Consider the following 16,058-nt stretch of genomic DNA (forward strand, 5'->3'; position numbering starts at 1 on the left):
ATTTTCTATATTCTTGTAAAATAATTTTTTCCTGTGAGTTTACATGTGAATAGGCAATGAGTATCAATTCTTCATAAAAGTGACTGAATTACCCTGGGGCAGAGGTTGCAGTGAGCTGAGATTGTGCCACTGCATTCCAGTCTGGGTGACAAAGCAAGACTCCATCTCAAAAAAAAAAAAAAAAAAAGCCATTTAATTAGGAGATGAAATGAACTGCGATAAAATAGGAAAACGTGTTCTTTAATAAACATAAGACATCTTCAAGTCTAAGTAAAATAATAACAACAACAGATTCTACACCACAGTTGTATACACTTCCAGTGAAGCTTTATGCATTCCATTCTGAGCTCCTAGCACCAGGTAAACACGAATCATAGAAATATGCCATGTTTAGCACTAGAAGCAACATCACAGTTTATTAGCAAAATAAAGCGGAAAATGGTCAGGTAAATAAATATTACAACATATAATGTACTGGTGATGAAGCTGCAATAAAGTAATATAAGTGAGATTTACTTTTCTTTCTTTTTTTTTTTTTTTTTTTTTTTAACTGGGAAGGCTAGTTGTAAACATAAACATTCACATTAAACTACTAGCCCCCCAAAACCTAACCTATCTCACAAACAATAATCATCTTTTGACTATAAAATCATAAAACCTTGTACTCCATGGCTCTTTTGTCTCGATGGTTTTTCAGAGGAAAAAATGAGCTGTGATAAGTAGTTTCACAGATTTATCCATCTTGAATAGCTGCCAGTTCCGGAACCTCATACATCCTCAGAACATCTTCATAGAGCAAGTAATTATGTAGGCTTCTGGGAAGCGGCAACTCACTAATATAACTGTCAGACCGTAGACGTTCTGATTTTAGACTGGACCGAATTTCCAAACGACAAAGATGGGTCAGGGATGGAATAGTGGCTGGAGAAACAAAAAAAGCAAGGTGAAACTTTTAAACAGAAAGATGTAATAGTACATTAAGGGAAATTCATTTTTTTTTCTTTTTCCCAACTCTTAGTAATAAAAGTGATATATTGCTTAGAATTACTTTGAAAGAAGACTACTTGGAGTCAGTATGACCACAATAAACCTTATTTATTCTTTTCTACAGCCTTCAACTGGCTCCTCTCCCTTCAGTTGTTGGCCACACATTTAAAGTCAGTATCCAGGGCCGCAAACACTAAATGCTCAAATTCTAAAGATCTGTCAATAACTGCACTTAAGAAATGGATGAACCAACTTTAGAAATGGTAGAAGCTCACGGAAGCAAATGCTACCTTTCTCTTAATCTATTTCATTACAAATGGTTTCCAGACCTAGCATATCAAGTGAATAGATGTACAGCTTGCAAGTTTTCCTTTTTAACCGTAACACAGAATGAAAATTTTTAATTGGCTCTGAGAGAAAGGTAGTATTTACTGAGTGCCTTCTATGCAATAAGCCTAAATACTTCACTCAAACTCTTTTTTTAGCTTCATTAACTTCATGAGGTATATATTATCAGGCTATTGTAGAGATTTAAAAAAACAACTTTCCAAAGTCACAGAGCTAGTAAGAAGCAGAGCCAGGATTCAAACTCAGATCTATCTGAACCCAAAGCGTGTGTGTGTGTGTGTGCGCGCGCGTGTGTGTGTGTGCATGTGTGTGTATGTGTGTGTATCTGCAAGGCACTGTAGCCAAAAGCTAATTACCAATTAAAGGACAATCCACGTGCACATAATTAAGAACTGTATGACAGGCCAGGCATGTTGGCTCACGCCTGTAATCCTAATACTTTGGGTAGGCCAGGCGTGATGGCTCACGCCTGTAATCCCAGTATTTTGGGAGGCTGAGGCGGGCAGATCACCTGACGTCAGGAGTTCAAAACCAGCCTGACCAACATGGTGAAACACCGTCTCTACTAAAAATACAAAATTAGCTTGGCGTGGTGGCACATGCCTGTAATAGCAACTACTAGGGAGGCTGAGGCAAAAGAATCACTTGAACCTGGAAGGCGGAGGTTGCAGTGAGCCGAGATCACACCATTGCACTCCAGCCTGGGCAACGAGAGCAAAACTGCGTCTCAAAAAAAAAAAAAAAAAGAAAATCATATGATAGCAGTTTCATTTTCCAAGATGAAAAGTGTTAAATAAAGAAGTTAATGTCTGCTTTTATGTGAATCGGACCTAAAGCCTTTTGTTAGTTCAAGAAATCTTTTATAAATCCCTGTGAAATGTAACAATGATTAACAGACCAGGATCAGAGCATCAAAGACAAGTACTATCAAAAGCACAGCTGATACCAGACCAGCTAGTCTGATTCCAGGTCTAGGGTTCTTTAAACTCTAATACCCAAAGGGCTTGAGACAAATTAATTCTCTAACATCTTCAATATCTTCCAAGCCACAGAAGTTAACTTATCATCATTTTGGTTTACTAGTTTAGGTTTAGTTTATTCAGAATTAAAGAAATCACTCAAACTGGTGTTTTAAAATGCCAAATAAGAAAGCAAAAGTTATCAATTTTGTACATAAAACCTGAGTCTAAGCTGGGCATTTTCTTGAACCATGAGTCATAGATTCCCTATTATAAATAATAAGATTACAGTATCTATAGTATATAGCACATTTATTTCCAACATTTTTCATATCCATATCTTACTTAAATTTGACCCTTTTCTATAAACTTAAAGGAGAAATGATGGTTCTCACATGAAAGATGGGAATACACAGGTAAAGGGGCCACTGGACGAAGTAGCAGGAATACATACGGAAAGCACGCCCAAGCTGCAAACACTACAGTTTTCCCAAGGTTTAAGTAGATTGACTATGTTCAACTATCAAGTATAAGGAAGCCTTCTTAGGAGGATCATGAACAATAATTGGTCAGTTCATAGAAACTCACCTTAAAGCAGATGACCAAAACACCACACATACTTTAAACATTCTAATTTAAAATGGATACATGAACCACATCTAGAATGTAACATCTTAGGCTTGCAGTTTATTTATGTATTTTTTACTCACCACTATATAAATAAGGACATAGTTTCACTTTCTTTAAGTTACAGTATGGATTTAAACGCATGTATGAAACAAGGTGAGTGCATAATCCTTCCATATTTTCACAGGCATTTCTGCTTTCGGTTGTTGTAGCCACATCTAATTCAATATCTATTTCTGTTCTGTGCTTATCTATATCAAGTCTTTTTAAAGGATTCTACTTTGCCTTAAAAGAAACAATCATTCTCTTTTCACACTCACAATTCATTAGCTTGTGCAATCTGGAATTATTCAACTACAATTGTTGGGAGCAGGCCCCCCAAAATCTGGCCATAAACTGGCCCCAAAACTGGCCATAAACAAAATCTCTGCAGCACTGTGACATGTTCATCATGGTCCTAACGCCCAAGCTGGAAGGTTGTGGGTTTACAGGGATGAGGGCAAGGAACACCTGGCCTGCCCAGGGCGGGAAACCGCTTAAAGGTGTTCTTAAGCCACAAAATATAGCATGAGCGATCTGTGCCTTAAGGACATGCTCCTCCTGCAGATAACTAGCCCAACCTATTCCTTTAATCCGGCCCATCCCTTTGTTTCCCATAAGGAATACTTTTAGTTAATCGAGTATCTACAGAAACAATGCTAATGACTGGTTTGCTGTTAATAAATACGTGAGTAAATCTCTGTTCAAGGCTCTCAGCTCTGAAGGCTATGAGACCCCTGATTTCCCACTTCACACCTCTGTATTTCTGTGTAGCGCCGTCGGGTTAGGGTCTCCCTGACCATGCTGGTCTCAGCATACAATAATATGCACAATGTAATAAAAAGTTTCAGAAATAAACATAACTGCTGTTTGGTAAGCACACACCTCTGCTAGTAGGAACACTGGCATTCTAGAGTGTAGCTGGCCAGCTGCGAAACACAGAGCATGCCAATAGACACAGTCAGATGGAAATGAAAGAGAACATGACAAGACTGGTTAATCCAGTGTGTGTTTTTAAAGTGAAGTTGGTGAAGAGAATTTCTACTTATATTCAGTTAGAGTTTAATAGGCATCTGTTAAATTGAATCTCTTCATTCTGCACATTCTTAGGAACATGAATACTTACTACACACCCAGAAGAAAGATAAAGGACGGCTGTGCAACCCAGAGGAGAGCTGCTGACTTGGAGATAAGGGATCCTTAATGATGCTCCAGCTTCTCAGAGTGAACAGACTACACTGGCTTAAAATTCTATAGGCTGACTGGGAAGAGTTCCTCCACATGCCCTAACACTTCATGTAGCACTGACCAGCTTGTCTAGGTTACATGACTACATCACTGGGGGTCTATCTTTAAAGCTTAATAAATCATTTGTTTATGCTAATTTTGTGTGTAGAAGTTTAACCATGAGTGATCAAGCCACACTAGACCAGTTCGGCGTTTGTTAGGAGAAACTTAAAGTGACTTGCCCACTGAGATGTTGCACATCACAACATAGCTGTTGTTAACTAGATCTAAATGATTTGACTCCCAGTCCAGGGTTCTTTAAACTGTGACAAGCTCAATATAATTCTCCAACATCTTCTAAACCACTGAAACTATCATAAATTTCAGAATATCTTTCCATTTAACAATAAAAAAGGAAAAGTATAGCTACTTCAGGTATTGGTTCAACTTTCAATGGCACCATTTTGGTTTTCCTTCTAAGAGCACAACAGATCACTGGCCTAATGAACAATTAGAGGTAAGAACTATGTTCAGCTGAACTGAGGGAGTCTTTCATGTGTAGATTGTTAACACAGACAATAATATGCCTGTCAGTGCCATTTTAGTTTAATATGCCAGTAAATACTAAGAGAATTTTATAACCATATATGCAATATTTCAAAGCGTACAAAATCCCTTTGAAAGTTTTAGTGACGCATAGTATTTCCAGACATGTTGCCACTAGGCTAGAAGATCAAGTCATGCCTTGAATTTATAATACAAAAAGGCCACAGAAACGGTATGTAAAACTTACTTTCGTGAAAACCTATTAAAACTATATTTTAGTTTGTTGAATAAAACTCCATGTTCTTGGATTATGGCAGTGACTGTAACCTAGAAAATGACGTCTGAAACCATGCCACACTTTTAAGTCACTTTTCTGACCCAATCATTTTTATTCAGTATGTTAAACTTAGTTTATCTATAGATCTATTAGCAGACAAGTAACATTTAACTTTTAATTCCTATACAGAATTCCTCTATTTTGTTCATTTTGTTATATGTACCGGCAGAACAATCAAGATAGAAGACTACATGTTGTTATATAAAGTTTTGTTAAAATCAAAAGCAGACACAACGATCAAATTAAACATCACAATTCTTAATTCATTATGCTCATAAATGCCAACTTTACTATAGCACAAAACTATATCTATATCATACACACCCACTGTATTTTTACATTCATCTCTAGTCTGTCCTCAGGCCAATGTTCAAATGACCTATCTGCCTGAACTACATTTCTCTGGTTTCTTTGAAATGTTTTGCACATCAAATGTATTTATCTGACTTCTGAGTCATCTACTACCATTTTTATTTTCATCATTAATATATTGTCTTTCTGGTTGGCTTCCATCCTTTTGTTTCCAATTTTTCTTAATTTACTTGTGTTGTCTCTCTCTCTCACTGACTATAACTAAAACCGCTAGAGAAAACACACAAAAGACGACTACTTGAGGACTCTGAAAAATAAGGAGTAGATTAGGACATGAAGTCAAAACAACAGGAATGACCAGTATAGACGAATGACCAGTATAGAGGCAATGAATGGATTCAATGGAAAAGCACCATCTAGTAGTAACACCTGTGCTGGCGCTGACTATTAACTAGCTGTGTGACCTTGGGCAAGTCATCTAAATATTCAGACTTTCAGTTCCCCCTCCACAAAATGAGAATAATGCCTCATCTACAAAATGGGCATAATGACACTTCCCTGCATCAAAAGGCTGTTGAGGAGGTTCAAGTTGGAACACATTTGCAAAAGCATTTTATAAAGTGAAATACCACACAAATCCTAGGCACCACAGAATCTACTGATCTCGGCCGGGCGCGGTGGCTCAAGCCTGTAATCCCAGCACTTTGGGAGGCCGAGATGGGCGGATCACGAGGTCAGGAGATCGAGACCATCCTGGCTAACACGGTGAAACCCCGTCTCTACTAAAAATACAAGAAAATTAGCCAGGCGAGGTGGCGGGCGCCTGTAGTCCCAGCTACTCGGGAGGCTGAGGCAGGAGAATGGCGTGAACCCGTGGGGGCGGAGCTTGCAGTGAGCCGATAGTCTCAAAAAAAAAAAATCTACTGATCTCCAAATGTTTTGATTACACACTAAATTAGCAAAGTCTCTGAGCACAGAACCCAATGTATATGTTTTACATATAAATTATATGTATACTACTAACCAAACATTATTTGTACTATAAAATAAAATTAAAATAAGCCAATATGAAATATTTTAAATAGGCCGGGCGCGGTGGCTCAAGCCTGTAATCCCAGCACTTTGGGAGGCCGAGATGGGCGGATCACGAGGTCAGGAGATCGAGACCATCCTGGCTAACACGGTGAAACCCCATCTCTACTAAGAAATACAAAAAATAGCCGGGCGAGGTAGCGGGCGCCTGTAGTCCCAGCTACTCGGGAGGCTGAGGCCGGAGAATGGCGTGAACCCGGGAAGCGGAGCTTGCAGTGAGCTGAGATCCGGCCACTGCACTCCAGCCTGGGCTACAGAGCGAGACTCCGTCTCAAAAAAAAAAAAAAAGAAATATTTTAAATAATTTCATTTTTAACTAAAGGTATAAGACCCCATTAAATATTAATATTTTAACAAGAACATGGTGATTGACTAGGCTTTATTAATTTAATTCTTAGTGATCTAGCAATTCCAAAAGTTGGTTCTAAGCCCAGTTTATTCTGATACATGGATGTAGCTGAAAAAACGTCTAAATGGGAGAAGTACATTATGGCTTAGCTGAACTAAACCAGGATTCTATTCTAGCCTATCTAGCAATTATGAAAAAGTTATTGTCAAAATTAATCTGGTAAATTTCTATTTTTTCCTGATATCAATTAGCTTATAAGCTAATTAGAAAGTTTTGCATTTTTACTAACTGCAATTCAAAACAGAGGGGAACTATTTCCAAGTGTTTTAAGTATGTCAATGTAAGAGTTTTTCCAGGTGATATATACTACTTTTTGCAAGAAAATCATATAACAATAAAAGTATTTCCTAGTACCTATTTTCAAAATCATCTCCACATAGTAAAAGTTTCTTTCAGGGCTTGGCTTTAACTTGTGTTGGGGGGCATGGAGGGGAGTTCCTTTCAGAAGGCAGTTACCTTCTCACTCAGTTAAAATGCCGTCTCTTCCCTAAATCAACAGAATTTTTACAAAATATGTGGTAGGTTGCAAAGTACTGACAGTTATTTATCGCCAAGAAAGGAAAAGCTGTATTTTTGTAAAAGAAAAGCACATAATTTATCTTTGAATTTAAGGGTTCTTTTATATTTTGTATCACAGATAATGAACAAAACTTTGGATGTATAAACAAAAATTATGGTCACTCCCACCTCATTATAAAGTACTGCAAAGACCCTAATATATTTTAAAGGTCATGTTTTTAAAAACTATCCACAATGACACTACTTCGTGCAATTCTGGATTCATCTCTTTTCCTGTACTAGCCTATGAATGATGCAGTAAACTCATTTCCTGTTATCTCCATTACCTTACATTTGGATAAAAGCAGCCACCACTCCATCAATGGTCATTCTTACATAGCTTTTCCAAAACACATCTTTCTGTTAAATAAGCCATTACTGTTGCCAATACAGCCATGCGCTGCGTAAGGATGTTTTAGTAAACAATGGACCACATATACGATGGTGGCCCCACAAGATTATAATGGAGCTGAAAAATTCCTATTATCTAGTGATGTCACAGGTGTCATAACATCAATTCATTTTTTTACAAATTTAGTGTGGCCTAAGTATATGGCGTTAAAGTATATAGTAGCATACAGTAATGTCTCAGGCCTTCACATTGACTCTCCACTCACTCACTGATATCGCCCAGAGCAATTTCCAGTCCTGCAAGTCCCATTCATAGTAAGTGCCCTATACAGATCTACCATTTTTTTTTTTATCTTTTATGCTGTTTTGTTTGTTTGTTTTGCTTTGCTTTGAGACAGTCTCACTCTGTCGCCAGGCTGGAGTGCAGTGGCATGATCTCAGCTCACTGCAACTTCGCCTCCCAGGTTCAAGCGATTCTCCTGCCTCAGCCTCCCAAGTTGCTGGGATTACAGGCGCCCGCCACCTCGCCCAGTTAATTTTTGTATTTTTGGTAGAGACAGGATTTCACCATGTTGGCCAGGCTGGTCTCGAACTCCAGACCTCAGGTGATCCGCCCACCTCGGCCTCCCAAAGTGCTGGGATTACAGGCGTGAGCCACCACGCCCCACCTATGCTGTATTTTTACTGTATTTTTCCTATGTTTAGAAACACAAATACTTACCAATGTGTTATAATTGGCTATAGTGTTCAGCACAGTAATATGCTGTACAAGTTTGTAGCCTAGGAGCAATAGGCTATACTATGTAGCCTCAGGTGTGTAGCAGGCTCTACCATCTAGTTTACATAAGAATACTTTATGATACTTGCACAACGACAAAACTACCTAACAAAGCACTTCTCAGACTGTATCCCCATTGTTAAAAACACCTCACTGTATCTCTTCTCTGGTGCATTTTTCCTTTAGTGGCTCTTAAAAAATTGTCTATTCTCTCACTGAAACAGAATCTTAACAAATATCCTAAGTTGTAACATGTTATAAATACCACAAATCTCCTTCCAACTTAGTATACCAAACTTTCTATCTGCAGGGTTTTTCTAAAAAAAACTCTAATGCTTTAGTAATGTTTTCTATGCTCCTTTAACAACATTTGCTAATAAGGAATGCATTTTGTTTTGTCCTCATATTATTTCAGCCAGTTTTACTGTGGCAGGAAGGACATGTGTTTCCCCAGTGGTCTGTGACTTTTTGTCTTTTGCTATTGAATAAGAAAACTCAAAAAGAGCTCTAAGCCTTTATCATTATGGTTAGTAAATTTTGTAAAAAAATAATGGACTGGGTATCCTAAGACTTAAACATTGAGAAAAAAAAATCAGTGCTTGTCCTCATGTTCCGAATGTGTACATTACAGTGTCTTGCTGAGTATGGTTCTTTCATTAGCTAATTATCTCAAGGCACACTACATGTTAAGGACAAGGCTCACTGTTAAAGTAAAGGTGAGACTATATTTCAAATACTTTCTTGATAATTTTAAACTTCTTGTCAGTTGCAATTAGGTGGTAGGTAGTCATTTCTATTTTAGCTCTTTTTAGCTTTTTAAAATTTTTATTATTTTATTGTACATATTTAAAGTGAACAGTGTGATGTTTTGTATGCTTATGTTGATATACCTACCATAATGAAGTGATTACTATAGTCAAACAAATATTAATATACCCATCATCTTATATAGTTCATATAGTTACCTTGCTGGTGCGTGTGTGTGTGCGTGCGCGCGCGCATGTGTTTGTGTGTGGTGAGAGTGCCTAAAACTGACTATCTTGGTAAATTACCAGTACACAACACAGTATTTTTAACTACAGTCCTCATGAGCTCTAGAACTTCCTCATGCTACATAACTGCAGCTTTATACTGTTTGACCTACATCTTTTCATTTCCCCCACCACCAACCCACCTTCAACCTGGTAACCCAGGTGGTCATCATTTTTATCACATAACATGCCTGGTAAAGAACAAGAGGATGCAGCTCTACAGTGATTACGTTGGTTCACTTGTGCTTGCACTTTTAATAACACTATTTCCTTACAGAAATCCTTTTAAGTCACTTGACCAATTTGTGAGAAGTGGTTAAATTAAAACTACATAATATCATTATAGGTGCACTAAGCAATCACACATGAACAAAAATTCACTACAGCACACCACAAATGTGGTGGCACAGTCAACCCCATGCACCTGACTTTGGGAAACCCTGATGTAACCCCTTCAGATATGTAGGTACAAGGCACTGGGCCATGTATGCTAAGTGGGGGGTGGGGAGAGAGATGAGTCCTTGGGAATCCCCATTCTACCATGAACACTGTACAGAACATTCTGCCTTCACCTCTTCTCCTCACAAAAGCCTGATTCTTGCAAGGAAATTACTTCCTTGGCCAATTTTGAAAATTTTCCACGCCTTGCTATACCTGCTGCAAGGTCTGGGGGGCAATGTTAGCATTCCTATAGTTTTTGTGCACCACTTCAGATCCATGCTTCTGTCTTTAAACTCCAACAGACACCAGTTTCTATTCTTCCAGAGGTTGCTCTCCCTTACTGCCATAACCGATCTTTAACATCATGGAGACCTCAGGTCCCAACTCCTCCCCGCTCATCCTTCAGGTCCCATCCTTTCTCATTTCTTTTCCTATCTAGACTGGATTCCATGGGCCCATCACTGCAATTATTTTATCCTCAATTCCTTTGCCCCTGTTCTGACAACACCCAGGATCAATCTAACCATTTTCCTTCTGCACCCCAATACAAAGAAAACTAAGCAATACTGGAAAATACAACTACATGAACCAGTTCTACTTCCAGCCTCTACCAGACCTGTAGGGTTTTGCTCTGCAAATCTTTCAATGGTTCTCAATTGGCTTCCCACAGCAAACATTCCAAAACACCAAGTTCCCTACCCAACTCTCACTTCAATCTCCTCCTTAGCAAGACTTTACTCCCTACTTCAGAGTAAAAACTGGTCTTATGGGCTTTTTTTCCTGAGCTTCCAATCTCCAAACTATAAATTTATCTATGTCCACCCCATGCTCATCTTTCTTCTCTATCTCAAAGAAATGGGTCTACCTGAGGCTAATCCCATCTCTATCCGGCCTATATGAAATCTCACTACACAAATTATCCCATTATCTCTGAATCTTTGATGTCATTTTATAAACTGAGACCCTCTTGATCTATAAAACATGATCAAACTCCTCCCATCTCAAAAAGAAAACTCTGCCATAACCCTGAATCCTTCCCTTTTAGCTACTGTACTAATCAAAGAGCTATGTTGCCTTATTTTTTCATTCACATAATTTTTTTCTTTTTTAATTTAACTTTTAAGTTCAGGGGTACATGTGCAAGTTTGTGATGTAAGTAAACTTGTTTCATGGGGGCTTGTTGTACAGGTTATTTTGTCACCCAGGTATTAAGCCTAGTACTCACTAGTTATTTTTTCCTGGTCCTGTCCTTCCTTCCACCCACAGATAGGCCACAGTATCTGTTGTTCCCTTCTATGTGTCCCTAGGTTCTCATCATTCTGCTCCCACTTAGAAGTGGGAACATGTAGTACATGGTTTTCTGTTCCTGCATTAGTTTGCTAAGGATAATGGCCCCCAGCTCCACCTATGTTCCTGCAAAGGACATGAGCTCATTCTTTTTTATGGCTGCATTGTACTCCATGATGTGTATGTACCACATTTTCTTTATGCAGACTACCACTGATGGGCATTTAGGTTGATTCCATGTCTTTGTTACTGCAAATAGCGCTGCAAGGAACATATGTGTACATGTGTCTTTATGACAGAATGATTTCTATTCCTATGGGTATATACCCAGTTATGGGACTGCTGGATCGAACAGTATGTCTGTTTTTAGGTCTTTGAGGAATTGCCACACTGTCTTCCCAATGGTTGAAGTAATTTACACTTCCACTAACAGTGTATAAGCGTTTCTTTTTCTCCGCAATCTCACTAGCATGTATTATTTTTTAGTTTTTAGTAATAACCATTCTGACCTCTATGAGATGGTATCTCATTGTGGTTTTGATTTGGATTTCTCTAATGATCAGTGATGTTGAACTTTTTTTCATATGACTGTTGGCTGGATGTGTGTCTTCTTTTTAAAACAGAATTTATTTTTATTTTTAAAACTTTTTTTTTAAATTTTGTGGGTACATAGTAGGTGTATATATTTATGGGGTACATAAGATATTTTGATACAGGCATGCAATGCATAATAATATCAGGGTAAATGGGGTATTCATTGCCTCAAGCACTTATCCTTTCTTTGCGTTACAAACAATCCAATTACACGCTTTTACTTGTAGACTGTACAATAAATTATTGCTGACCTTAGACACCCTATTGTGATATCAAATAGATTTTATTCATTCTATCTAACTATACTTTTGTATCCATTAACCATCCCCACCTCTCACCCTCCATCCCCACTATCCTTCTCAAGCCTTCTACTCTGTATCTCCATGAATTCAACTGCTTTAATTTTTAGCTCCACAAATAAGTGAGAACATGCAAAATTTGTCTTTCTGTGCCTGGCTTATTTTACTTAATATAATGACCTCCAGTTCTATCCACGTTGTTGCAAATGACAGGCTCTCATTCTTTTTTATGGTTGACTAGTACTCTGTTGTGTATATGTACCACAGTTTCCTTATCCATTGATCTTTTAATGGACACAAGTTGCTTCCAAATCTTGGCTATTGTGAATAGTGCTGCAATAAACATGAGTGCAGATTATCTCCTCAATACACTGATTTCCTGTCTTTTGGGTATATACCCAGCAGTGTGACTGCTGGATCATATGGTAGGTCTATTTTTAGTTTTTTGAGGAAATTCCAAATACTTTCTCCCCTTCTGTGGGCTGTCTCTTTTCTTTGTTGACTGTTTCCTTTGCTGTGCATCAGAAACTTTTAAACTTGATGTGATCCCATATGTCCATTTTTGTTTTGGTTGTCTGTGCTTTTGGGGTACTGCTCAAGAAACCTTTGCCCAGTTCAATGTACTGGACAGTTTCCCCAATGTTTTCTTTTAGTAGTTTGAGGTCTTAAAGTCTTCAATGGATTTTTATTTGATGTTTGCATATTTCCAGAGATAGGGGTCTAGTTTTATTCTTCTGCATATGGATATCCAGTTTTCCCAGCACCATTTAATAAAGAGACTGTCCCTTCCCCAATGTATGTTCTTGGCACCTTTGTTGAAAATGAGTTCACTGTAGCTATCTGTATTTGTTTCTGTGTTCTCTATTCTGTTTCATTGGTCTATGTGTCTGTTTTTATGCCAGTACCAGGCTGTTTTAGTTACTATAGCTTTGTAGTACAATTTGAAGTCAGGTAATCTGATTCCTCCAGTTTTGTTCTTTTTGCTCAGGATAGCTTTGGCTATTATGAGTCTTTTGTGGGTCCATATACATTTTAGGATTGCTTTTCCTATTTCTGTGAAGAATGTCATTGGTATTTTAATAGGAATTGCATTGAATCTGTAGATTGCTTTAAAGTAGTATGGCCATTTTAACAATATTGATTCTTTCAATCAACGAACATGGAATATATTTCCTCTTTTGGTGTGTCCTCTTTAATTTCTTTCATCAGTGTTTTACAGCTTTCATTGTAGAGATCTCTCACTTCTTTGGTCACACTAATTCCTAGGTATTTTATTTTATTTATTGCTATTGTAAATGGGACTTTTTCTTTTTCAGATTGTTCACTTTTTGTTTTTGTTTTTGTTTTGAGATGGAGTCTTGGTCTGTCGACCAGGCTGGAGTGCAATGGTGTGATCTCAGCTCACTGCAACCTCCAACTCCCGGGTTCAAGCGATTCTCCTGCCTCAACCTCCTGAGTAGCTGGGATTACAGGCATCCACCACCACGCCCAGCTAATTTTTGCATTTTTAGTACAGATGGGGTTTCACCATGTTAGCCAGGCTGGTCTCGAACTCCTGACCTCAGGTGATTTGCCCAAAGTGCTAGGATTACAGGTGTGAGCCACCACACCTGGCCTGTTCACCGTTGGCATATAGAAATGCTACCAATTTTTGTATGTTGATTTTGTATCCTGAAAATTTATTGAATCTGTTTATCAGTTCTAATAGGTTTTTGGTGGAGTCTTTAGGTTTTTCCAAATGTAAAATCATATCATCTCCAAACAAGGACATTTTGACTTCTTCCATTCCAACTCGGATGCCCTTTATTTCTTTCCCTTGTCTGACTGCTCTAACTAGGACTTCCAGTAGTACTGTGTTGAGTAATAGTGGTGAAAATGGGCATCCTTGTCATGTTCTAGATCTTAGAGGAAAAGCTTCAAGTATTTCCCCCTTTCACTATGATATGAGCTGTGGGTCTGTCATACATGGTGTTTACTGAGTTGAGGCATAGCCAGTTTTTTGAGAGTTTTTGTCATGAAGAGATGTTGAATTTTATCTGATATTTTTTCAGCATCAATTGAAATGATCATATGGGTTTTGTCCTTCACTTTGTTGATACAATTTATCACACTGATTGATCTGCCTATGTTGAACCATCCTTGCATCCTGTGATAGATTCCACTTGGTCATGATGAATGGTCTTTTAAATGTGTTGTTGAATTCGGTTTGCTAGTATTTTGCTGAGCATCAATATTCATCACGGATACTGGCCTGTAGTTTTCTTTTTTTTCTGATGCGTGTTTGTCTGGTTTGGGTATCAGGGTAATACTGGCCTCACAGAGTGCATTTGGAAGTATTTCCTCCTCTATTTTTCAGAATAGTTTCAGGAGGATTGGTATTCGTTCTTCTTTAAATATTTGGTAAAATTCAGCAGTGAAGCCATCAGGCCCTGAACTTTTTTTTTTTTTTTTTGCTGGGAAACTTTTACTACAGCTTCAATGTTATTACTTGTTATTGGTCTGTTCAGGTTCTGGATTTCTTCACTGTTCAATCTTGGAAGATTGTATGTGTCTAGGAATTTATCCATTTCTTCCAGGTTTTCCCATTTCCTGGCATAGTAGCTTCCAATGATCCTTTGAAATTCTGTGATATCGGTTATAATGTCTTCTTTTTCTTCTCTGATTCTATTTGGATCTTCTCTCTTCTTTTCTTAGTCTGGCTAAATGTTTGTTAGTTTTGTTTATCTTTTCAAGAAACCAACTATTTGTTTCACTGAACTTCAGTACTGTTTTCTTTGCTTCACTTTCATTTATTTCTGCTCTGATCTTTATTTTTTCTTTTCTTCTAGTAATTTTGGGTTTGGTTTGGTCTGGCTTTTCTAGTTCTTTCAGATGCATCATTAGGTTATTTGGAGTTCTTCTACTTTTTTAATGTAGATGCTTTAGCTATATCATTCACAGGTTTTAAATCAGTGTCTGATACACAGCTGACACGTAATTAAGGAATCCACTCATTAAGGAATTAATAAATAACTAGATTTGTACATGCCTACCTATAAAAGTACTTCCATGAGAGCCTCTCTTCACTGAAGACTTCTGCCAGTGGTCCACATTTGGAACTAACTAACACTACAGACTGAGTGGTTAGACGTTCTCAAATGGACAGACTATGAGAAGCTACAGCTTCTGTCCTAACCACATTTCCACCTTCAATTACGCCACTCTACCTAATCATACCAAACCAAGTTCATTATTATTGCTTTTACTATTCCTGATAGTAAATAACTCCTAATTCATGAATAAAGGAGATTATCAGAATTCAATTTAGATGAACAACTTTAGGAGTCAGTCATAATGATTCTCAAGGTTCTCACTGATTATGAGAAAGAGCATTTCATTAAAAACGTATTGTCACTAGCAGCAACAAGACAGAAGCTGACCTCCCACCATCCAATCTTCAAACCCTTTTGGATTCAGCCAGTTTATCCTGGGTACACTGTCTTCTCGTCAGTTTACTGGAAACATCTCATGGAGTTAGGCTGAGAAGATATTTTTATGATCAGATGAGGAGAATGTGAAAAATGCTCTTCTGTTTTTAAAGGGTGCACTCTCAAAAATCTACAAGTGCAGTGCAGTATGACAGGTAACTACCAGGTGTTAGGAAACCTGATGAGACCCTTAAGGTAGCCAATATGTAAAGGAGAGAGGAAATGGTTAGAAGAGTGTCAGGAAACATAAGCTGACGAGAAGATGATTCAGAGATGAATTACTACAAGAAAGAATCAATAACATTAAAAGCAGCAGGGGAGGAATGTTAGGGGATCTTAACATCTTGGAGAAAACATTGGCACATTTGT

The 16,058-nt window shown here is 37.9% G+C and overlaps 1 protein-coding gene across 10 annotated transcripts in view; it reads right to left on the reverse strand.

Annotated features, from left to right (window-relative positions):
- Window positions 1-214: 214 nt before the first annotated feature.
- Window positions 215-16,058, reverse strand: part of LOC101015186 (ankyrin repeat and SOCS box protein 3) — a 196,253-nt gene continuing 180,409 nt past the window's right edge. For 7 of the 10 annotated variants that reach the window (XM_031655147.1, XM_017947524.3, XM_017947525.3 and 4 more), the window contains one exon: window positions 215-921. In XM_031655147.1, coding sequence (XP_031511007.1) covers window positions 734-921 — 188 coding nt within the window. In that variant the 3' untranslated portion in view covers window positions 215-733. The remainder of the gene's footprint in view (window positions 922-16,058) is intronic. The other 3 variants (XM_017947523.2, XM_009184177.4, XM_003908650.4) reach the window with 2 other exon arrangements.

Source organism: Papio anubis, chromosome 14 (genome assembly GCF_008728515.1).
Source record: "Papio anubis isolate 15944 chromosome 14, Panubis1.0, whole genome shotgun sequence".
Lineage (NCBI taxonomy): Eukaryota > Metazoa > Chordata > Mammalia > Primates > Cercopithecidae > Papio > Papio anubis.